The 26654-nt window shown below is 42.4% G+C and overlaps 1 protein-coding gene across 1 annotated transcript; it reads right to left on the bottom strand.

Annotated features, from left to right (window-relative positions):
* Positions 1–825: 825 nt before the first annotated feature.
* On the bottom strand, positions 826–24707 carry LOC142910754 (uncharacterized). The gene is made up of 2 exons (XM_076060149.1): positions 24566–24707; positions 826–2397 (listed from the first exon to the last, which is right to left on the bottom strand). The coding sequence occupies exons 1-2, from the start codon at positions 24614–24616 to the stop codon at positions 826–828; spliced, it is 1623 nt and encodes a 540-aa protein (XP_075916264.1). The 5' UTR covers positions 24617–24707.
* Between the last annotated feature and the right edge of the window lie 1947 nt (positions 24708–26654).

Genomic DNA, 26654 nt, shown 5'->3' with positions numbered 1-26654 from the left:
CATCTCAGTCAGTCGACCCGTGGCACCTGGGTCTGTCCCGTGACCTCCTGCTAGCGGGCGTTCGACACTTCACGTGGCCTCAGGGTGCACATAGCCTGGCACAAGCGTCGTGGTGACGTCACCGCCACTTAGTGGCGAATGGCGGTTGTTGTTGTTGTTGTTGTTGTCTGAGTGTGTGTGTGTCAGTTTGTGTGTCAGTGTGTGTGTGTCAGTGTGTCAGTGTGTGTCTGAGTGACTGAGTGTCTGAGTGAGTGACTGTCTGAGTGAGTGACTGAGTGTCTGAGTACGTGTCTGAGTGACTGAGTGTCTAAGTGAGTGACTGAGTGACTGAGTGAGTGACTGAGTGTCTGAGTACGTGTCTGAGTGACTGAGTGTCTGAGTGACTGAGTGTCTGAGTGAGTGTCTGAGTGAGTGACTGAGTGAGTGACTGTCTGAGTGAGTGTCTGAGTAAGTGTCTGAGTGAGTGACTGAGTGAGTGACTGAGTGTCTGAGTGAGTTTCTGAGTGAGTGGCTGAGTGACTGAGTGAGTGACTGAGTGTCTGAGTGAGTGACTGAGTGTCTGACTGAGTGTCTGAGTGAGTGACTGAGTGAGTGACTGAGTGAGTGACTGAGTGTCCGAGCGAGTGAGCCACTCCCAACGCCCTCACCCGCTGCCCTGGAGTCTCCTCACCCTCCTCCTCACCACCCTACACCTCACCACCCAGCCCCTCCTCACCACCCTACACCTCACAACCCAGCCCCTCCTCACCACCCTACACCTCACCACCCAGCCCCTCCTCACCACCCTACACCTCACCACCCAGCCCCTCCTCACCACCCTACACCTCATCTCCTCCTCCTCCTCACCCTGCATCTCCCCTCCAGCTGGGGTATCTCAGCCATGATGTCGTCTATCTGCTTGAGAATCCGGCACTCCTCCATCCTCTTGAGACTCGCCACCCTCTCCTCCTCCGCCTCCTCCTCCTCCATCTCGTCGCCCGACTTGCAGTCGCCATCATCGGCTGCACTGCGTGATCTCCGTAGTCCCCTCCTCCTCCTCCTCCTCCTCGTCCTCTTCTTCTTCCTCCTCCTCCTCCTCGTCTTCCTCTCCTCCTCCTCGTTCTCCTCCTCGTTGTCCGCCACCTCCCCATCGTCTTGTGCTCTGTCAATGCTCGGCTGCAGGCGACTGACGCAAAACTTCAGCAACAGCCTGCGGACGCCCCCCGTAGACTCCACCACCTCCTCCTCCTCCTCGTCCCTCCGCTCCTTCACCTCGTTACCCTCCACCACCTCCTCCTCGTCCCTCCGCTCCTTCACCTCGTCACCCTCCACCACCTCCTCCGGCGATGAAGACGACGACGACGACGATGCGTCCGAGAACGACCAACAGCTGGACGACGATGACGACGCTCTCTGCTGCCGGTATTGTTGCTGAATTTGTTTCCGTCGCTGCTTCTCCAGGGCGCGACCCCGGCGCCTCCCGGTGGGCGGTGGCGGCGGCTCAGCCAGCGGCCGCGTCATCAGCGAGGAGAAGTGGAACGTCGCCCCACGCGGGGCCGAGCGCCGCTTGCCCGCGACCGCCGCCGCCGCCAGCGGCGGCGGAGGAGAAGGAGGCGGAGGAGGCTTAGGAGGCGGAGGAGCGCGGCAGGTAGAGGAGCCCGGGCAGGGATCGGGATTCGGTCCCGCCGGGCAATCCGCCGCCGCCGCCTCCCGCCGCTTGCTTAGCGACGACTGCCCGGTCAAAACCTCCTCCTCCTCTTCCTCCTCCGCCTTCATCGCCGCCTCGGCCTCCTCTTCCCCTCCTTCTCCTCTCGCTCCGCCTCCTCCTCCGCCCCTCCTGCTGCTCGCCCTCCTGCCCACGCCCTGCCACCAAAAGTCGAAGTGTCTCTTCCACGCCGCACGCGGTCCAAACGCGGCCTCCCTGCGTCTCTCCGCCTCCTCCTCCTCCGCCTCCTCCTCGCCCGCTGCCTCGTCAGCGCCAAGCGCCGGCCCCGACTCTCCGCCGCCGTCTCCGCGCTCCGGGGCGACCCTCGGGCCGATTCCCGGCGTCGGCGTCGTCCGGGCGCCGCCACTGCCGCCGCCGCCGCCACGGAAGCTCTCCTGGGGGGGCGCCGCCGCCGCCGGAGTCTCCCGGCAGCGGCGCCCCCCCTCGAGAGCCCGGAACGTCACGGGGCGACGAAGATGACGGTCGTGGCGGGGAGGCCCCGGCGCGGGCCCCGGCCCCCCAGCGTCGTCGTCGTGGAGCGGGCGAGCGACCTTGGAGGGCGCCGCGTGGGACTCGGCTCCTCCTCCTCCGGCGTCGTCCGCGGAGCGCTTGGGCACCCGGATGGGCCAGGAGGAGCGAGCCCTCACGGAGGGGGCGGCCGTGGCCATGGCCGGGGCCGGGGCCCGGGCCGGGGGAGGCCGTCTGGGAGGCCACTGGTGAGGGGGGAGGGCCGGAGGAGAGGGAGGAGACGCGGGATCAGATTCCAGCATTCAGCACGCAAACGTCCTGGTAGTGGTGGTGGTATTGGTGGTAGCGGTGGTGGTCAGTGATTGTAGTGATGTTGGTAATGGTGGTGGTGATGGTAGTGATTGTAGTGTACGGTAGTAGTGGTGGTGGTGGTATTGGTGGTAGTGATGGTAGTGTATGGTAGTAGTGGTGGTGGTGGTGGTAATGGTGGAAGTGGCGGTAGAAGTGGTGGTGGTGATGGTGCTAGTGGTGGTGGTAGTAGTGGTGGTGTAATGGTGGTGGTAGTGTTGCTGGTAGTAGTGGTGGTAATGGTGGTGGTGGTAGTGATGGTAGTGTATGGTAGTAGTGGTGGTAATGGTGGAAGTGGTGGAAGTGGTGGTGGTGCTAGTGGTGGTGGTAGTAGTGGTGGTGTAATGGTGGTGGTAGTGTTGGTGGTAGTAGTGGTGGTAATGGTGGTGGTGTCCGGCAAAACAACCCCCTACCTCCTTGTGGTGCCGGACGGGCAATGCTGCCGTGGGCAGTGCCGGGGGGGGGGGCCAATTCGGATTGGCCTTTCCCCTCATGGCGTTTGTAACCACCACAGTGGCTAAGTGGGGGCTCTGGACAGGTGTGAAGGGCTGGAAACCCCTCCACCTCCAATTAATTACCACTAAACCACGACCACAACATTTTATAAATAAGCTTGTGCCGGAGGCCCCGGGGGGACAGGCGTCTATGACGTCTCCTGACCAAACCCCATTTGGCGGAGCCAGGAGACTGAATCCTTCCTCTCGGGGCTCCTCCAAAAACAACAAAAAAAACACTACGTGTGGCCACGTGGAATGTTCGAATGCTCACTGCGGAGGAGAGGCTGCCACTCCTCTGTCAAGAGCTGGACCGGTACCGCCTGGATCTCTGTGGTAATAAGGAGGTCCTGTGGACCGGCTCTGGCTCCTGCCACCATGAGGGGTGGACAGTCCTCTATACGGGGCAGGAGACTGCCAAACAACAGGGTGTGGCTCTTTTTCTGAATAAAAGAATGAAGGGCTGTGGGAGCGTGGTGATGAGGTGTGGGAAGCTGTAAGCTCCAGGCTACTTTGGGCTCGCCTTCCCATCAACCACAGGCGAGGAGTGGTGGTCATGGTAACTTATGCCCCCACCAAAGACGAACATCCGTGGAGGGATGCAAGCAAGGCCAATGAGTCAAATGCCTTCTATGACCTCCTGTCACAGGTGCTGGCTAAAGTGGCCCCTCGGGATAGTCATCTTGTTGGGTGACTTCAATGCCCAAGTTAGTCATGATGCTGGCACCTGGTCTGGAGTAATTGGAAGGCATCGGGCAGATCAGCTCAATAACAACGGCAGGAGGCTGCTAAATTTTTGTGCAGCCCATGGGCTTGTAATTACCAACACACTGTTCCGGCATCGGAGCATCCACACCACATCATGGATGCATGCCGGGTCCAAGCAAGAACATCTGCTGGACTACATAGTGACGGAACAGCGAATGCGAGCCCATGTCCTTGACACCAGGACCGACCGTGGAGCTGATCTGCCCACTGACCATCGACTTGTCATCTGTAAGATGCACCTGCAATTCTTCCACTCCGGTGGTGGGTGTACACCCAGGACCCCATTCAAACCCTTAGTGGCATGGTCTCAGCTAGCTGATGAAAGTTACAAACGAGAATTTCATCATCGCTTGCGGCTGGGATTGGCATCGCCTCCCACTCCTCTTGATGTCGAGGGGAAATGGGCGAGGTTTAGGACTGTAGCTCATGTAGTTGCAATGGCTGCTTTGGGTACACGGTCCAGACCTCCCCAGAGACCCTGGCTGACAAGAGGAGGTGTTCAAGCTGGCTGAGAAAAATCGACAGGCCCACTCTCATCGGCTACAGCGTCCCACGTCGGAGAATGAGGAGGCTTACCGCAGCCTTCGCTCGGAGGTTCGGGGAGCCGTGAGGCGCTGCAAGGATGGGTGGTGGTCGCGGGTTGCTGAGGAGATGGAGTCTGCCTCAGTGGCCCGCGATCACAAATCTCTATTTAACTCCATCAAAAAAGTAACCTGCAGCGCCACACCTATTACCGTCATTAGGGGAAAGAACGGTGATCCAATATCCGACCCCCAGGAACAGGTTTGCAGATTTTCTGAGCATTCCTGAGGTCCTGGGAAAGGGGAAATCCCTCAGCCAGGAAAACGTGGGACAAAGTGGGGATGACCCTGCTGAGGTTGCGGTGCCTCAAATATTGGAGGAAGTCACCCACTGTGATTGGCTGGCTGAGGTGCCATCCGTTGAGGACAGCAAGTTGGCACAGTAGGGGGCACAGGTGGTGCATCAGCCAGTCGTCTCAGTCAGTCGACCCGTGGCACCTGGGTCTGCCCCGTGACCTCCTGCCAGCGGGCGTTCGACATTTCACGTGGCCTCAAGGTGCACATGGCCTGGCACAAGCGTCGTGGTGACGTCACCGCCACTTGGTGGCGAACTGCGGTTGTTGTTGTTGACAGTGGAGCTGCTGGTAGTATATTTGGAGTGTGAGTGTCTCTCGCCTCGTGGTCACGTGGATTTGTTTCTGGTTCCTCCGGTTTCCCCCCCTCCAGATTTAGAATTAACATCACGCATTTAAAATATTTAACTGCAATACATTTCCACACGATGAAGTCACTTTGTGTTGAGCTTTCATTTGTGATGGGCAGGTCGCTTGTGAAAAAACGCTACATAGCTCAGTGGTCCTTACCTTGTACAATAAAATAGAAAACTAGTTTATAGTTTAAGAAGAGAGATGAGTTGGATCTGTCACGTGGGTTATTTAAATAAAAAAGGTTATTCGTTTCATCAGGTCATGTGCACAGATTACAAAAACATTTGGAGGGAAAAAAAACCATGCTGGCCGTTATGTGACTTCACCGAAAAAGCCAAAGAGTACGTTATGGTCAAGTTTTATAAAAAAAAATTTTTTAGGATATTTGCTCTTAATGTGCTTACTTTCCCCTAGCACATTCACTGCATTGTCTTGGTGAATGCGAGGCATCGCGTGGTCATAACCCACCGGGGTATTTTCCCCTTAAGCGTCAAGAGATTGACATTCTCAATGGAAATCATTTCAGGTATTCACTGAAAGTGTCAGAGCTGAATGTTCAGGATAAAACTGAACATTCGTGCTAAAGATTGGTGCCATATTGTACGATTATAATTGTGCAAAATGCAACCAAAACACAATTAGCACGGTTAGCTACGTACCGCTACAGTCTACATTATAGACTGCCAGTACACTCACTCAGCTTAATAACCATTACTACAGTCTACATTATAGACTGTCAGTACACTCACCATACTTAATAACCATTACTACAGTCTACATTATAGACTGCCAGTACACTCACCATACTTAATAACCATTACAACAGTCTACATTATAGACTGTCAGTACACTCACCCAGCTGAATAACCAGGCTACAGTCTACATTATAGACTGTCAGTACACTCACTCAGCTTAATAACCATTACTACAGTCTACATTATAGACTGTCAGTACACTCACTCAGGTTAATAACCATTACTAGTCTACATTATAGACTGTCAGTACACTCACCAAGGTTAAGAACCAGGCTACAGTCTACATTATAGACTGTCAGTACACTCACCATACTTAATAACCATTACTACAGTCTACATTATAGACTGTCAGTACACTCACCATAATAAATAACCATTACTACAGTCTACATTATAGACTGCCAGTACACTCACCATACTTAATAACCATTACTACAGTCTACATTATAGACTGTCAGTACACTCATTCAGCTTAATAACCATTACTACAGTCTACATTCTAGACTGTCAGTACACTCACCATACTTAATAACCATTACTACAGTCTACATTATAGACTGTCAGTACACTCACCATACTTAATAACTATTACTACAGTCTACATTATAGACTGTCAGTACACTCACCAAGGTTAAGAACCAGGCTACAGTCTACATTATAGACTGTCAGTACACTCACTCAGGTTAATAACCATTACTACAGTCTACATTATAGACTGTCAGTAAACTCACCATACTTAATAACCATTACTAGTCTACATTATAGACTGTCAGTACACTCACCATAATAAATAACCGTTACTACAGTCTACATTATAGACTGTCAGTACACTCAGCTTAATAACCAGGCTACAGTCTACATTATAGACTGTCAGTAAACTCACCATACTTAATAACCAGGCTACAGTCTACATTATAGACTGTCAGTACACTCACCATACTTAATAACCATTACTACAGCCTACATTATAGACTGTCAGTACACTCACTCAGCTTAATAACCATTACTACAGTCTACATTATAGACTGTCAGTACACTCACCATACTTAATAACCAGGCTTCAGTCGACATTATAGACTGTCAGTACACTCACCATACTTAATAACCATTACTACAGCCTACATTATAGACTGTCAGTACACTCACTCAGCTTAATAACCATTACTACAGTCTACATTATAGACTGTCAGTACACTCACCATACTTAATAACCAGGCTACAGTCTACATTATAGACTGTCAGTACACTCACCATACTTAATAACCATTACTACAGTCTACATTATAGACTGTCAGTACACTCACCCAGCTGAATAACCAGGCTACAGTCTACATTCTAGACTGTCAGTACACTCACCCAGCTGAATAACCAGGCTACAGTCTACATTATAGACTGTCAGTACACTCACCATACTTAATAACTATTACTACAGTCTACATTATAGACTGTCAGTACACGCACCATTCTTAATAACCAGGCTACAGTCTACATTATAGACTGTCAGTACACTCACCCAGCTGAATAACCAGGCTACAGTCTACATTATAGACTGTCAGTACACTCACTCAGCTTAATAACCATTACTACAGTCTACATTATAGACTGTCAGTACACTCACTCAGGTTAATAACCATTACTAGTCTACATTATAGACTGTCAGTACACTCACCCAGCTGAATAACCAGGCTACAGTCTACATTATAGACTGTCAGACCACTCACTCAGGTTAATAACCATTACTACAGTCTACATTATAGACTGTCAGTAAACTCACCATACTTAATAACCATTACTAGTCTACATTATAGACTGTCAGTACACTCACCATAATAAATAACCATTACTACAGTCTACATTATAGACTGTCAGTACACTCAGCTTAATAACCAGGCTACAGTCTACATTATAGACTGTCAGTACACTCACCATACTTAATAACCATTACTACAGCCTACATTATAGACTGTCAGTACACTCACTCAGCTTAATAACCATTACTACAGTCTACATTATAGACTGTCAGTACACTCACCATACTTAATAACCAGGCTTCAGTCGACATTATAGACTGTCAGTACACTCACCATACTTAATAACCATTACTACAGCCTACATTATAGACTGTCAGCACACTCACCCAGCTGAATAACCAGGCTACAGTCTACATTCTAGACTGTCAGTACACTCACCATACTTAATAACCATTACTACAGTCTGCATTATAGACTGTCAGTACACTCACCATTCTTAATAACCAGGCTACAGTCTACATTATAGACTGTTGGTACACTCACCCAGCTGAATAACCAGGCTACAGTCTACATTATAGACTGTCAGTACACTCACTCAGGTTAATAACCATTACTACAGTCTACATTATAGACTGTCAGTAAACTCACCATACTTAATAACCATTACTAGTCTACATTATAGACTGTCAGTACACTCACCATACTTAATAACCATTACTACAGCCTACATTATAGACTGTCAGTACACTCACCCAGCTGAATAACCAGGCTACAGTCTACATTCTAGACTGTCAGTACACTCACCATACTTAATAACCATTACTACAGTCTGCATTATAGACTGTCAGTACACTCACCATACTTAATAACCATTACTAGTCTACATTATAGACTGTCAGTACACTCACCCAGCTGAATAACCAGGCTACAGTCTACATTATAGACTGTTGGTACACTCACCCAGCTGAATAACCAGGCTACAGTCTACATTATAGACTGTCAGTACACTCACTCAGGTTAATAACCATTACTACAGTCTACATTATAGACTGTCAGTAAACTCACCATACTTAATAACCATTACTAGTCTACATTATAGACTGTCAGTACACTCACTCAGCTTAATAACCATTACTACAGTCTACATTATAGACTGTCAGTACACTCACCATACTTAATAACCAGGCTTCAGTCTACATTATAGACTGTCAGTACACTCACCATACTTAATAACCATTACTACAGCCTACATTATAGACTGTCAGTACACTCACCCAGCTGAATAACCAGGCTACAGTCTACATTCTAGACTGTCAGTACACTCACCATACTTAATAACCATTACTACAGTCTGCATTATAGACTGTCAGTACACTCACCATACTTAATAACCATTACTAGTCTACATTATAGACTGTCAGTACACTCACCCAGCTGAATAACCAGGCTACAGTCTACATTATAGACTGTCAGTACACTCACTCAGGTTAATAACCATTACTACAGTCTACATTATAGACTGTCAGTAAACTCACCATACTTAATAACCATTACTAGTCTACATTATAGACTGTCAGTACACTCACCATAATAAATAACCATTACTACAGTCTACATTATAGACTGTCAGTACACTCAGCTTAATAACCATTACTACAGCCTACATTATAGACTGTCAGTACACTCACTCAGCTTAATAACCATTACTACAGTCTACATTATAGACTGTCAGTACACTCACCATACTTAATAACCATTACTACAGTCTACATTATAGACTGCCAGTACACTCACCATACTTAATAACCATTACTACAGTCTACATTATAGACTGCCAGTACACTCACCATACTTAATAACCATTACAACAGTCTACATTATAGACTGTCAGTACACTCACCCAGCTGAATAACCAGGCTACAGTCTACATTATAGACTGTCAGTACACTCACTCAGCTTAATAACCATTACTACAGTCTACATTATAGACTGTCAGTACACTCACTCAGGTTAATAACCATTACTAGTCTACATTATAGACTGTCAGTACACTCACCAAGGTTAAGAACCAGGCTACAGTCTACATTATAGACTGTCAGTACACTCACCATACTTAATAACCATTACTACAGTCTACATTATAGACTGTCAGTACACTCACCATAATAAATAACCATTACTACAGTCTACATTATAGACTGCCAGTACACTCACCATACTTAATAACCATTACTACAGTCTACATTATAGACTGTCAGTACACTCACCAAGGTTAAGAACCAGGCTACAGTCTACATTATAGACTGTCAGTACACTCACTCAGGTTAATAACCATTACTACAGTCTACATTATAGACTGTCAGTAAACTCACCATACTTAATAACCATTACTAGTCTACATTATAGACTGTCAGTACACTCACCATAATAAATAACCGTTACTACAGTCTACATTATAGACTGTCAGTACACTCAGCTTAATAACCAGGCTACAGTCTACATTATAGACTGTCAGTAAACTCACCATACTTAATAACCAGGCTACAGTCTACATTATAGACTGTCAGTACACTCACCATACTTAATAACCATTACTACAGCCTACATTATAGACTGTCAGTACACTCACTCAGCTTAATAACCATTACTACAGTCTACATTATAGACTGTCAGTACACTCACCATACTTAATAACCAGGCTTCAGTCGACATTATAGACTGTCAGTACACTCACCATACTTAATAACCAGGCTACAGTCTACATTATAGACTGTCAGTATACTCACCATACTTAATAACCATTACTACAGTCTACATTATAGACTGTCAGTACACTCACCCAGCTGAATAACCAGGCTACAGTCTACATTCTAGACTGTCAGTACACTCACCCAGCTGAATAACCAGGCTACAGTCTACATTATAGACTGTCAGTACACTCACCATACTTAATAACTATTACTACAGTCTACATTATAGACTGTCAGTACACGCACCATTCTTAATAACCAGGCTACAGTCTACATTATAGACTGTCAGTACACTCACCCAGCTGAATAACCAGGCTACAGTCTACATTATAGACTGTCAGTACACTCACTCAGCTTAATAACCATTACTACAGTCTACATTATAGACTGTCAGTACACTCACTCAGGTTAATAACCATTACTAGTCTACATTATAGACTGTCAGTACACTCACCCAGCTGAATAACCAGGCTACAGTCTACATTATAGACTGTCAGACCACTCACTCAGGTTAATAACCATTACTACAGTCTACATTATAGACTGTCAGTAAACTCACCATACTTAATAACCATTACTAGTCTACATTATAGACTGTCAGTACACTCACCATAATAAATAACCATTACTACAGTCTACATTATAGACTGTCAGTACACTCAGCTTAATAACCAGGCTACAGTCTACATTATAGACTGTCAGTACACTCACCATACTTAATAACCATTACTACAGCCTACATTATAGACTGTCAGTACACTCACTCAGCTTAATAACCATTACTACAGTCTACATTATAGACTGTCAGTACACTCACCATACTTAATAACCAGGCTTCAGTCGACATTATAGACTGTCAGTACACTCACCATACTTAATAACCATTACTACAGCCTACATTATAGACTGTCAGCACACTCACCCAGCTGAATAACCAGGCTACAGTCTACATTCTAGACTGTCAGTACACTCACCATACTTAATAACCATTACTACAGTCTGCATTATAGACTGTCAGTACACTCACCATTCTTAATAACCAGGCTACAGTCTACATTATAGACTGTTGGTACACTCACCCAGCTGAATAACCAGGCTACAGTCTACATTATAGACTGTCAGTACACTCACTCAGGTTAATAACCATTACTACAGTCTACATTATAGACTGTCAGTAAACTCACCATACTTAATAACCATTACTAGTCTACATTATAGACTGTCAGTACACTCACTCAGCTTAATAACCATTACTACAGTCTACATTATAGACTGTCAGTACACTCACCATACTTAATAACCAGGCTTCAGTCTACATTATAGACTGTCAGTACACTCACCATACTTAATAACCATTACTACAGCCTACATTATAGACTGTCAGTACACTCACCCAGCTGAATAACCAGGCTACAGTCTACATTCTAGACTGTCAGTACACTCACCATACTTAATAACCATTACTACAGTCTGCATTATAGACTGTCAGTACACTCACCATACTTAATAACCATTACTAGTCTACATTATAGACTGTCAGTACACTCACCCAGCTGAATAACCAGGCTACAGTCTACATTATAGACTGTTGGTACACTCACCCAGCTGAATAACCAGGCTACAGTCTACATTATAGACTGTCAGTACACTCACTCAGGTTAATAACCATTACTACAGTCTACATTATAGACTGTCAGTAAACTCACCATACTTAATAACCATTACTAGTCTACATTATAGACTGTCAGTACACTCACTCAGCTTAATAACCATTACTACAGTCTACATTATAGACTGTCAGTACACTCACCATACTTAATAACCAGGCTTCAGTCTACATTATAGACTGTCAGTACACTCACCATACTTAATAACCATTACTACAGCCTACATTATAGACTGTCAGTACACTCACCCAGCTGAATAACCAGGCTACAGTCTACATTCTAGACTGTCAGTACACTCACCATACTTAATAACCATTACTACAGTCTGCATTATAGACTGTCAGTACACTCACCATACTTAATAACCATTACTAGTCTACATTATAGACTGTCAGTACACTCACCCAGCTGAATAACCAGGCTACAGTCTACATTATAGACTGTCAGTACACTCACTCAGGTTAATAACCATTACTACAGTCTACATTATAGACTGTCAGTAAACTCACCATACTTAATAACCATTACTAGTCTACATTATAGACTGTCAGTACACTCACCATAATAAATAACCATTACTACAGTCTACATTATAGACTGTCAGTACACTCAGCTTAATAACCATTACTACAGCCTACATTATAGACTGTCAGTACACTCACTCAGCTTAATAACCATTACTACAGTCTACATTATAGACTGTCAGTACACTCACCATACTTAATAACCATTACTACAGTCTACATTATAGACTGCCAGTACACTCACCATACTTAATAACCATTACTACAGTCTACATTATAGACTGCCAGTACACTCACCATACTTAATAACCATTACAACAGTCTACATTATAGACTGTCAGTACACTCACCCAGCTGAATAACCAGGCTACAGTCTACATTATAGACTGTCAGTACACTCACTCAGCTTAATAACCATTACTACAGTCTACATTATAGACTGTCAGTACACTCACTCAGGTTAATAACCATTACTAGTCTACATTATAGACTGTCAGTACACTCACCAAGGTTAAGAACCAGGCTACAGTCTACATTATAGACTGTCAGTACACTCACCATACTTAATAACCATTACTACAGTCTACATTATAGACTGTCAGTACACTCACCATAATAAATAACCATTACTACAGTCTACATTATAGACTGCCAGTACACTCACCATACTTAATAACCATTACTACAGTCTACATTATAGACTGTCAGTACACTCATTCAGCTTAATAACCATTACTACAGTCTACATTCTAGACTGTCAGTACACTCACCATACTTAATAACCATTACTACAGTCTACATTATAGACTGTCAGTACACTCACCATACTTAATAACTATTACTACAGTCTACATTATAGACTGTCAGTACACTCACCAAGGTTAAGAACCAGGCTACAGTCTACATTATAGACTGTCAGTACACTCACTCAGGTTAATAACCATTACTACAGTCTACATTATAGACTGTCAGTAAACTCACCATACTTAATAACCATTACTAGTCTACATTATAGACTGTCAGTACACTCACCATAATAAATAACCGTTACTACAGTCTACATTATAGACTGTCAGTACACTCAGCTTAATAACCAGGCTACAGTCTACATTATAGACTGTCAGTAAACTCACCATACTTAATAACCAGGCTACAGTCTACATTATAGACTGTCAGTACACTCACCATACTTAATAACCATTACTACAGCCTACATTATAGACTGTCAGTACACTCACTCAGCTTAATAACCATTACTACAGTCTACATTATAGACTGTCAGTACACTCACCATACTTAATAACCAGGCTTCAGTCGACATTATAGACTGTCAGTACACTCACCATACTTAATAACCATTACTACAGCCTACATTATAGACTGTCAGTACACTCACTCAGCTTAATAACCATTACTACAGTCTACATTATAGACTGTCAGTACACTCACCATACTTAATAACCAGGCTACAGTCTACATTATAGACTGTCAGTATACTCACCATACTTAATAACCATTACTACAGTCTACATTATAGACTGTCAGTACACTCACCCAGCTGAATAACCAGGCTACAGTCTACATTCTAGACTGTCAGTACACTCACCCAGCTGAATAACCAGGCTACAGTCTACATTATAGACTGTCAGTACACTCACCATACTTAATAACTATTACTACAGTCTACATTATAGACTGTCAGTACACGCACCATTCTTAATAACCAGGCTACAGTCTACATTATAGACTGTCAGTACACTCACCCAGCTGAATAACCAGGCTACAGTCTACATTATAGACTGTCAGTACACTCACTCAGCTTAATAACCATTACTACAGTCTACATTATAGACTGTCAGTACACTCACTCAGGTTAATAACCATTACTAGTCTACATTATAGACTGTCAGTACACTCACCCAGCTGAATAACCAGGCTACAGTCTACATTATAGACTGTCAGACCACTCACTCAGGTTAATAACCATTACTACAGTCTACATTATAGACTGTCAGTAAACTCACCATACTTAATAACCATTACTAGTCTACATTATAGACTGTCAGTACACTCACCATAATAAATAACCATTACTACAGTCTACATTATAGACTGTCAGTACACTCAGCTTAATAACCAGGCTACAGTCTACATTATAGACTGTCAGTACACTCACCATACTTAATAACCATTACTACAGCCTACATTATAGACTGTCAGTACACTCACTCAGCTTAATAACCATTACTACAGTCTACATTATAGACTGTCAGTACACTCACCATACTTAATAACCAGGCTTCAGTCGACATTATAGACTGTCAGTACACTCACCATACTTAATAACCATTACTACAGCCTACATTATAGACTGTCAGTACACTCACCCAGCTGAATAACCAGGCTACAGTCTACATTCTAGACTGTCAGTACACTCACCATACTTAATAACCATTACTACAGTCTGCATTATAGACTGTCAGTACACTCACCATTCTTAATAACCAGGCTACAGTCTACATTATAGACTGTTGGTACACTCACCCAGCTGAATAACCAGGCTACAGTCTACATTATAGACTGTCAGTACACTCACTCAGGTTAATAACCATTACTACAGTCTACATTATAGACTGTCAGTAAACTCACCATACTTAATAACCATTACTAGTCTACATTATAGACTGTCAGTACACTCACTCAGCTTAATAACCATTACTACAGTCTACATTATAGACTGTCAGTACACTCACCATACTTAATAACCAGGCTTCAGTCTACATTATAGACTGTCAGTACACTCACCATACTTAATAACCATTACTACAGCCTACATTATAGACTGTCAGTACACTCACCCAGCTGAATAACCAGGCTACAGTCTACATTCTAGACTGTCAGTACACTCACCATACTTAATAACCATTACTACAGTCTGCATTATAGACTGTCAGTACACTCACCATACTTAATAACCATTACTAGTCTACATTATAGACTGTCAGTACACTCACCCAGCTGAATAACCAGGCTACAGTCTACATTATAGACTGTTGGTACACTCACCCAGCTGAATAACCAGGCTACAGTCTACATTATAGACTGTCAGTACACTCACTCAGGTTAATAACCATTACTACAGTCTACATTATAGACTGTCAGTAAACTCACCATACTTAATAACCATTACTAGTCTACATTATAGACTGTCAGTACACTCACTCAGCTTAATAACCATTACTACAGTCTACATTATAGACTGTCAGTACACTCACCATACTTAATAACCAGGCTTCAGTCTACATTATAGACTGTCAGTACACTCACCATACTTAATAACCATTACTACAGCCTACATTATAGACTGTCAGTACACTCACCCAGCTGAATAACCAGGCTACAGTCTACATTCTAGACTGTCAGTACACTCACCATACTTAATAACCATTACTACAGTCTGCATTATAGACTGTCAGTACACTCACCATACTTAATAACCATTACTAGTCTACATTATAGACTGTCAGTACACTCACCCAGCTGAATAACCAGGCTACAGTCTACATTATAGACTGTCAGTACACTCACTCAGCTTAATAACCATTACTACAGTCTACATTATAGACTGTCAGTACACTCACCATACTTAATAACCAGGCTTCAGTCTACATTATAGACTGTCAGTACACTCACCATACTTAATAACCATTACTACAGCCTACATTATAGACTGTCAGTACACTCACTCAGCTTAATAACCATTACTACAGTCTACATTATAGACTGTCAGTACACTCACCGTACTTAACAACCAGGCTACAGTCTACATTATAGACTGTCAGTACACTCACCATACTTAATAACCATTACTACAGTCTACATTATAGACTGTCAGTACACTCACCCAGCTGAATAACCAGGCTACAGTCTACATTCTAGACTGTCAGTACACTCACCATACTTAATAACCATTACTACAGTCTACATTATAGACTGTCAGTACACTCACCATACTTAATAACCAGGCTACAGTCTACATTATAGACTGTCAGTACACTCACCCAGCTGAATAACCAGGCTACAGTCTACATTATAGACTGTCAGTACACTCACTCAGCTTAATAACCATTACTACAGTCTACATTATAGACTGTCAGTACACTCACTCAGGTTAATAACCATTACTAGTCTACATTATAGACTGTCAGTACACTCACCAAGGTTAAGAACCAGGCTACAGTCTACATTATAGACTGTCAGTACACTCACCATACTTAATAACCATTACTACAGTTTACATTATAGACTGTCAGTACACTCACCATAATAAATAACCATTACTACAGTCTACATTATAGACTGTCAGTACACTCAGCTTAATAACCAGGCTACAGTCTACATTATAGACTGTCAGTACACTAACTCAGCTTAATAACCATTACTACAGTCTACATTATAGACTGTCAGTACACTCACCATACTTAATAACCAGGCTACAGTCTACATTATAGACTGTCAGTACACTCATCCAGCTGAATAACCAGGCTACAGTCTACATTATAGACTGTCAGTACACTCACTCAGGTTAATAACCATTACTAGTCTACATTATAGACTGTCAGTACACTCACCAAGGTTAAGAACCAGGCTACAGTCTACATTATAGACTGTCAGTACACTCACTCAGGTTAATAACCATTACTACAGTCTACATTATAGACTGTCAGTAAACTCACCATACTTAATAACCATTACTACAGTCTACATTATAGACTGTCAGTACACTCACCATAATAAATAACCATTACTACAGTCTACATTATAGACTGTCAGTACACTCAGCTTAATAACCAGGCTACAGTCTACATTATAGACTGTCAGTACACTCACTCAGCTTAATAACCATTACTACAGTCTACATTATAGACTGTCAGTACACTCTCCATACTTAATAACCATTACTACAGTCTACATTATAGACTGTCAGTAAACTCACTCAGGTTAATAACCATTACTACAGTCTACATTATAGACTGTCAGTACACTCACCATACTTAATAACCATTACTACAGTCTACATTATAGACTGTCAGTACACTCACCATAATAAATAACCATTACTACAGTCTACATTATAGACTGTCAGTACACTCAGCTTAATAACCAGGCTACAGTCTACATTATAGACTGTCAGTACACTCACTCAGCTTAATAACCATTACTACAGTCTACATTATAGACTGTCAGTACACTCTCCATACTTAATAACCATTACTACAGTCTACATTATAGACTGTCAGTAAACTCACTCAGGTTAATAACCATTACTACAGTCTACATTATAGACTGTCAGTACACTCACCATACTTAACCATTACTACAGTCTACATTATAGACTGTCAGTACACTCACCATACTTAATAACCAGGCTACAGTCTACATTATAGACTGTCAGCACACTCACCATACTTAATAACCATTACAACAGTCTACATTATAGACTGTCAGTACACTCACCATACTTAATAACCATTACTACAGTCTACATTATAGACTGTCAGTACACTCACCATACTTAATAACCATTACTACAGTCTACATTATAGACTGTCAGTACACTCACCATACTTAATAACCATTACTACAGTCTACATTATAGACTTTCAGTACACTCACCCAGCTTAATAACCAGGCTACAGTCTACATTATAGACTGCTAGTACACTCACTCAGCTTAATAACCATTACTACAGTCTACATTATAGACTGTCAGTACACTCACCATACTTAATAACCATTACTACAGTCTACATTAAAGACTATCAGTACACTCACCATACTTAATAACCATTACTACAGTCTACATTATAGACTGTCAGTACACTCACCCAGAATTAATAACCATTACTACAGTCTACATTATAGACTCTCAGTACACTCACCATACTTAATAACCAGGCTACAGTTTACATTATAGACTGTCAGTACACTCACCATACTTAATAACCAGGCTACAGTCTACATTATAGACTCTCAGTACACTCACCATACTTAATAACCATTACTACAGTCTACATTATAGACTGTCAGTACACTCACCATACTTAATAACCATTACTACAGTCTACATTATAGACTGTCAGTACACTCACCATACTTAATAACCATTACTACAGTCTACATTATAGACTGTCAGTACACTCACCCAGAATTAATAACCATTACTACAGTCTACATTATAGACTCTCAGTACACTCACCATACTTAATAACCAGGCTACAGTTTACATTATAGACTGTCAGTACACTCACCATACTTAATAACCAGGCTACAGTCTACATTATAGACTCTCAGTACACTCACCATACTTAATAACCATTACTACAGTCTACATTATAAACTGTCAGTACACTCACTCAGCTTAATAACCATTACTACAGTCTACATTATAGACTCTCAGTACACTCACCATACTTAATAACCAGGCTACAGTTTACATTATAGACTGTCAGTACACTCACCATACTTAATAACCAGGCTACAGACTACATTATAGACTGTCAGTACACTCACCATACTTAATAACCATTACTACAGTCTACATTATAGACTGTCAGTACACTCTGGTTAATAACCATTACTACAGTCTACATTATAGACTGTCAGTACACTCACCATACTTAATAACCATTACTACAGTCTACATTATAGACTGTCAGTACACTCACCATACTTAATAACCATTACTACAGTCTACATTATAGACTGTCAGTACACTCACCATACTTAATAACCATTACTACAGTCTACATTATAGACTTTCAGTACACTCACCCAGCTTAATAACCAGGCTACAGTCTACATTATAGACTGTCAGTACACTCACCATACTTAATAACCATTACTACAGTCTACATTATAGACTGTCAGTACACTCACCATACTTAATAACCATTACTACAGTCTACATTATAGACTGTCAGTACACTCACTCAGGTTAATAACCATTACTAGTCTACATTATAGACTGTCAGTACACTCACCATACTTAATAACCATTACTACAGTCTACATTATAGACTGTCAGTACACTCACCATACTTAATAACCATTACTACAGTCTACATTATAGACTGTCAGTACACTCACCATACTTAATAACCATTACTACAGTCTACATTATAGACTTTCAGTACACTCACCCAGCTTAATAACCAGGCTACAGTCTACATTATAGACTGTCAGTACACTCACCCAGCTGAATAACCAGGCTACAGTCTACATTATAGACTGTCAGTACACTCACTCAGCTTAATAACCATTACTACAGTCTACATTATAGACTGTCAGTACACTCACTCAGGTTAATAACCATTACTAGTCTACATTATAGACTGTCAGTACACTCACCAAGGTTAAGAACCAGGCTACAGTCTACATTATAGACTGTCAGTACACTCACCATACTTAATAACCATTACTACAGTCTACATTATAGACTGTCAGTACACTCACCATAATAACCATTACTACAGTCTACATTATAGACTGTCAGTACACTCAGCTTAATAACCAGGCTACAGTCTACATTATAGACTGTCAGTACACTAACTCAGCTTAATAACCATTACTACAGTCTACATTATAGACTGTCAGTACACTCACCATACTTAATAACCAGGCTACAGTCTACATTATAGACTGTCAGTACACTCATCCAGCTGAATAACCAGGCTACAGTCTACATTATAGACTGTCAGTACACTCACTCAGGTTAATAACCATTACTAGTCTACATTATAGACTGTCAGTACACTCACCAAGGTTAAGAACCAGGCTACAGTCTACATTATAGACTGTCAGTACACTCACTCAGGTTAATAACCATTACTACAGTCTACATTATAGACTGTCAGTAAACTCACCATACTTAATAACCATTACTACAGTCTACATTATAGACTGTCAGTACACTCACCATAATAAATAACCATTACTACAGTCTACATTATAGACTGTCAGTACACTCAGCTTAATAACCAGGCTACAGTCTACATTATAGACTGTCAGTACACTCACTCAGCTTAATAACCATTACTACAGTCTACATTATAGACTGTCAGTACACTCTCCATACTTAATAACCATTACTACAGTCTACATTATAGACTGTCAGTAAACTCACTCAGGTTAATAACCATTACTACAGTCTACATTATAGACTGTCAGTACACTCACCATACTTAATAACCATTACTACAGTCTACATTATAGACTGTCAGTACACTCACCATAATAAATAACCATTACTACAGTCTACATTATAGACTGTCAGTACACTCAGCTTAATAACCAGGCTACAGTCTACATTATAGACTGTCAGTACACTCACTCAGCTTAATAACCATTACTACAGTCTACATTATAGACTGTCAGTACACTCTGGTTAATAACCATTACTACAGTCTACATTATAGACTGTCAGTACACTCACCATACTTAATAACCATTACTACAGTCTACATTATAGACTGTCAGTACACTCACCATACTTAATAACCATTACTACAGTCTACATTATAGACTGTAAGTACACTCACCATACTTAATAACCATTACTACAGTCTACATTATAGACTTTCAGTACACTCACCCAGCTTAATAACCAGGCTACAGTCTACATTATAGACTGCTAGTACACTCACTCAGCTTAATAACCATTACTACAGTCTACATTATAGACTGTCAGTACACTCACCATACTTAATAACCATTACTACAGTCTACATTAAAGACTATCAGTACACTCACCATACTTAATAACCATTACTACAGTCTACATTATAGACTGTCAGTACACTCACCCAGAATTAATAACCATTACTACAGTCTACATTATAGACTCTCAGTACACTCACCATACTTAATAACCAGGCTACAGTTTGCATTATAGACTGTCAGTACACTCACCATACTTAATAACCATTACTACAGTCTACATTATAGACTGTCAGTACAGTCACCATACTTAATAACCATTACTACAGTCTACATTATAGACTATCAGTACACTCACCATACTTAATAACCATTACTACAGTCTACATTATAGACTGTCAGTACACTCACCCAGAATTAATAACCATTACTACAGTCTACATTATAGACTCTCAGTACACTCACCATACTTAATAACCAGGCTACAGTTTACATTATAGACTGTCAGTACACTCACCATACTTAATAACCAGGCTACAGTCTACATTATAGACTCTCAGTACACTCACCATACTTAATAACCATTACTACAGTCTACATTATAAACTGTCAGTACACTCACTCAGCTTAATAACCATTACTACAGTCTACATTATAAACTGTCAGTACACTCACTCAGCTTAATAACCATTACTACAGTCTACATTATAGACTGTCAGTACACTCACCATACTTAATAACCATTACTACAGTCTACATTATAGACTTTCAGTACTCACCCAGCTTAATAACCAGGCTACAGTCTACATTATAGACTGCTAGTACACTCACTCAGCTTAATAACCATTACTACAGTCTACATTATAGACTGTCAGTACACTCACCATACTTAATAACCATTACTACAGTCTACATTAAAGACTATCAGTACACTCACCATACTTAATAACCATTACTACAGTCTACATTATAGACTGTCAGTACACTCACCCAGAATTAATAACCATTACTACAGTCTACATTATAGACTCTCAGTACACTCACCATACTTAATAACCAGGCTACAGTTTGCATTATAGGCTGTCAGTACACTCACCATACTTAATAACCATTACTACAGTCTACATTATAGACTGTCAGTACACTCACCATACTTAATAACCATTACTACAGTCTACATTATAGACTGTCAGTACACTCACCATACTTAATAACCATTACTACAGTCTACATTATAGACTATCAGTACACTCACCATACTTAATAACCAGGCTACAGTCTACATTATAGACTGTCAGTACACTCACCATACTTAATAACCAGGCTACAGTCTACATTATAGCCTGTCAGTACACTCACAATACTTAATAACCATTACTACAGTCTACATTATAGACTGTCAGTACACTCACCATACTTAATAACCAGGCTACAGACTACATTATAGACTGTCAGTACACTCACCATACTTAATAACCATTACTACAGTCTACATTATAGACTGTCAGTACACTCTGGTTAATAACCATTACTACAGTCTACATTATAGACTGTCAGTACACTCACCATACTTAATAACCATTACTACAGTCTACATTATAGACTGTCAGTACACTCACCATACTTAATAACCATTACTACAGTCTACATTATAGACTGTCAGTACACTCACCATACTTAATAACCATTACTACAGTCTACATTAAAGACTATCAGTACACTCACCATACTTAATAACCATTACTACAGTCTACATTATAGACTGTCAGTACACTCACCCAGAATTAATAACCATTACTACAGTCTACATTATAGACTCTCAGTACACTCACCATACTTAATAACCAGGCTACAGTTTGCATTATAGACTGTCAGTACACTCACCATACTTAATAACCAGGCTACAGTCTACATTATAGACTCTCAGTACACTCACCATACTTAATAACCATTACTACAGTCTACATTATAGACTGTCAGTACACTCACCATACTTAATAACCATTACTACAGTCTACATTATAGACTGTCAGTACACTCACCATACTTAATAACCATTACTACAGTCTACATTATAGACTATCAGTACACTCACCATACTTAATAACCATTACTACAGTCTACATTATAGACTGTCAGTACACTCACCCAGAATTAATAACCATTACTACAGTCTACATTATAGACTCTCAGTACACTCACCATACTTAATAACCAGGCTACAGTTTACATTATAGACTGTCAGTACACTCACCATACTTAATAACCAGGCTACAGACTACATTATAGACTGTCAGTACACTCACCATACTTAATAACCATTACTACAGTCTACATTATAGACTGTCAGTACACTCTGGTTAATAACCATTACTACAGTCTACATTATAGACTGTCAGTACACTCACCATACTTAATAACCATTACTACAGTCTACATTATAGACTGTCAGTACACTCACCATACTTAATAACCATTACTACAGTCTACATTATAGACTGTCAGTACACTCACCATACTTAATAACCATTACTACAGTCTACATTATAGACTGTCAGTACACTCTGGTTAATAACCATTACTACAGTCTACATTCGTGTAGGAACAACCACAAAGCACACAGATGTAGTTTTATATCACTCCCATTGTTTCCCTCCACGATGTCTCCTTTAAGCAATAAATGACTCGCGGGGTGTAAAGAAAACAGTCATCTCGACGAATACTGGCACATCTTATGCCCCTCACGAGGTAAACTATTCACAAATTAAATCGTTTGTATTTTGTCAATGACCATAGCCTCAGCACTGCCCCATAGACTCAGCACTGTCCCATAGACTCAACACTGCCCCATAGACTCAACACTGTCCCATAGACTCAGCACTGCCCCATAGACTCAGCACTGTCCCATAGACTCAGCACTGTCCCATAGACTCAGCACTGTCCCATAGACTCAGCACTGCCCCATAGACTCAGCACTGTCCCATAGACTCAGCACTGTCCCATAGACTCAGCACTGCCCCATAGACCCACCACTGTCCCATAGATTCAGCACTGTCCCATAGACTCAGCACTGTCCCATAGACTCAACACTGTCCCATAGACTCAGCACTGTCCCATAGACTCAACACTGTCCCATAGACTCAGCACTGTCCCATAGACTCAGCACTGTCCCATAGACTCAGCACTGTGCCATAGACTCAGCACTGTCCCATAGACTCAGCACTGTCCCATAGACTCATCACTGTGCCATAGACTCAGCACTGCCCCATAGACTCAACACTGTCCCCATAGACTCAGCACTGCCCCATAGACTCAGCACTGTCCCATAGACTCATCACTGCCCATAAACTCAACAGTGCATTTGTAAACTATCTGCGAATCACGGGCTGGACATTTGAGGCCACTTTTTACCTCACGTTTTCCCTCACGAGAGGCGATCTCGCACCCCTGGGGGGTCGTCATCGTCGTTAATTTCTGCTCCGAAATAAAAAAAATATCAAAACCGCACCTCACGACTTTAAAAACGGCGCCTGGCCGAGGAAAAGGAGTCACAAAAAATTTGGCGGGAAAAACATATCACGTCACGTGGGTAGAGAGGACTCAAACCTGATTGGCTCCAAGGCGTAGCGAGGAGGGCGAGACGCCAAAATAATTTAGCGGGATAAAAAAAAATCTCGTGTCACGTGGGTAGGAGGGAACGAAACCTGATTGGCTCCAAGGCGGGGGTGGGGAGGAGCCAAAAAAAATGTGGCGGGGAAAAAACTCCCGCGTCACGTGGGTAGGTTTAGTTACTTGTAGGAACAACCACAAAGCACACAGATGTAGTTTTATATCACTCCCATTGTTTCCCTCCACGATGTCTCCTTTAAGCAATAAATGACTCGCAGGGTGAAAAGAAAACAGTCATCTCGACGAATACTGGCACATCTTATGCCCCTCACGAGGCAAACTATTCACAAATTAAATCGTTTTTATTTTGTCAATGACCATAGCCTCAGCACTGCCCCATAGACTCAGCAGTGTCCCATAGACTCAGCACTGTCCCATAGACTCAGCACTGTCCCATAGACTCAGCACTGCCCCATAGACTCAACACTGCCCCATAGACTCAGCACTGTCCCATAGACTCAGCACTGCCCCATAGACTCAGCACTGCCCATAGATTCAACACTGTCCCATAAACCCAACACTGCACATAGATTCAACAGTGCATATTTAAACTATCTGCGAATCACGGGCTGGACATTTGAGGCCACTTTTTACCTCACGTTTTCCCTCACGAGAGGCGATCTCGCACCCCTGGGGGGTCGTCATCGTCGTTAATTTCTGCTACGAAATAAAAAAAATTCAAATCCGCACCTCACGACTCTCAAAATGGCGCCTGGCCGACGAGGAGTCTCAAAAATTTGGCGGGAAAAAAAAATCCCGGGTCACGTGGCTAGGGAGGAATCAAATCTGATTGGCTCCAAGTCGCCGCTTGGACCAATCAGAGAGCTCCAAGCGCCTCGCCTCACAGCAGCTCCGCTCCTGCACTGATAGATCACTGCAGGTCTCTCGTCTATAGTTGAATAGTGTAATAGTGTGTGTATCTGTGTGTATGTGTGTGTATGTGTATTTATCTGTGTGTGTGTATCTGTGTGTATGTGTGTGTATGTATCTGTGTGTGATGTGTGTATATGTGTGTGTATCTGTATTATGTGGGGAGCGATAGTGTAGCGGTTAGCGCGCTGCGCTATGAACCTGGCGACCCGGGTTCGATTCCCGCTCACGGCCAACACCAGTGACGATTATCTGAACCGGTCCCGGGCCTCCCCTAGGTCGACTCAGCCTCAAATGAGTACCTGGTGCGGTGTGTAAACATTGCCACTAGGGAGACAAAGGCGGTCGGGCGTGGTGCTGGCCACCCACCCCCTCGTGTACCGTTCCGGCCTTCATAGGTGCTCGCTAACAGCACTTGCCCCTACAGTCTGTTAAGGCTATATGGGGGATCTTTGTATCTGTATTATGTGTGTATCTGTGTGTATGTGTGTATCTCATGTGTGTCTTGTGTGTGTGTGATGTCTGTGTGTGTCTTGTGTGTGATGTCTGTGTGTGTCTTGTGTGTGATGTCTGTGTGTGTGATGTCTTGTGTGTGTGATGTCTTGTGTGTGTGATGTCTGTGTGTGTGATGTCTGTGTGTGTGATGTCTGTGTGTGTGATGTCTGTGTGTGTGATGTCTGTGTGTGTGATGTCTGTGTGTGTGATGTCTGTGTGTGTGATGTCTGTGTGTGTGATGTCTGTGTGTGTGATGTCTGTGTGTGTGATGTCTGTGTGTGTGATGTCTGTGTGTGTGATGTCTGTGTGTGATGTCTGTGTGTGATGTCTGTGTGTGTGTGTGATGTCTGTGTGTGTCTTGTGTGTGTGTGATGTCTGTGTGTGATGTCTGTGTGTGTGTGATGTCTGTGTGTGTCTTGTGTGTGTGTGATGTCTGTGTGTGTCTTGTCTGTGTGTGTCTTGTGTG

This window comes from Petromyzon marinus, unplaced genomic scaffold (genome assembly GCF_048934315.1).
Source record: "Petromyzon marinus isolate PM22_M1 ecotype Great Lakes invasive population unplaced genomic scaffold, UKy_Petmar_22M1.pri1.0 PM_G_Scaffold_150, whole genome shotgun sequence".
Classification (NCBI taxonomy): domain Eukaryota; kingdom Metazoa; phylum Chordata; class Hyperoartia; order Petromyzontiformes; family Petromyzontidae; genus Petromyzon; species Petromyzon marinus.
This window is presented reverse-complemented; position numbering and strand designations above follow the sequence as displayed.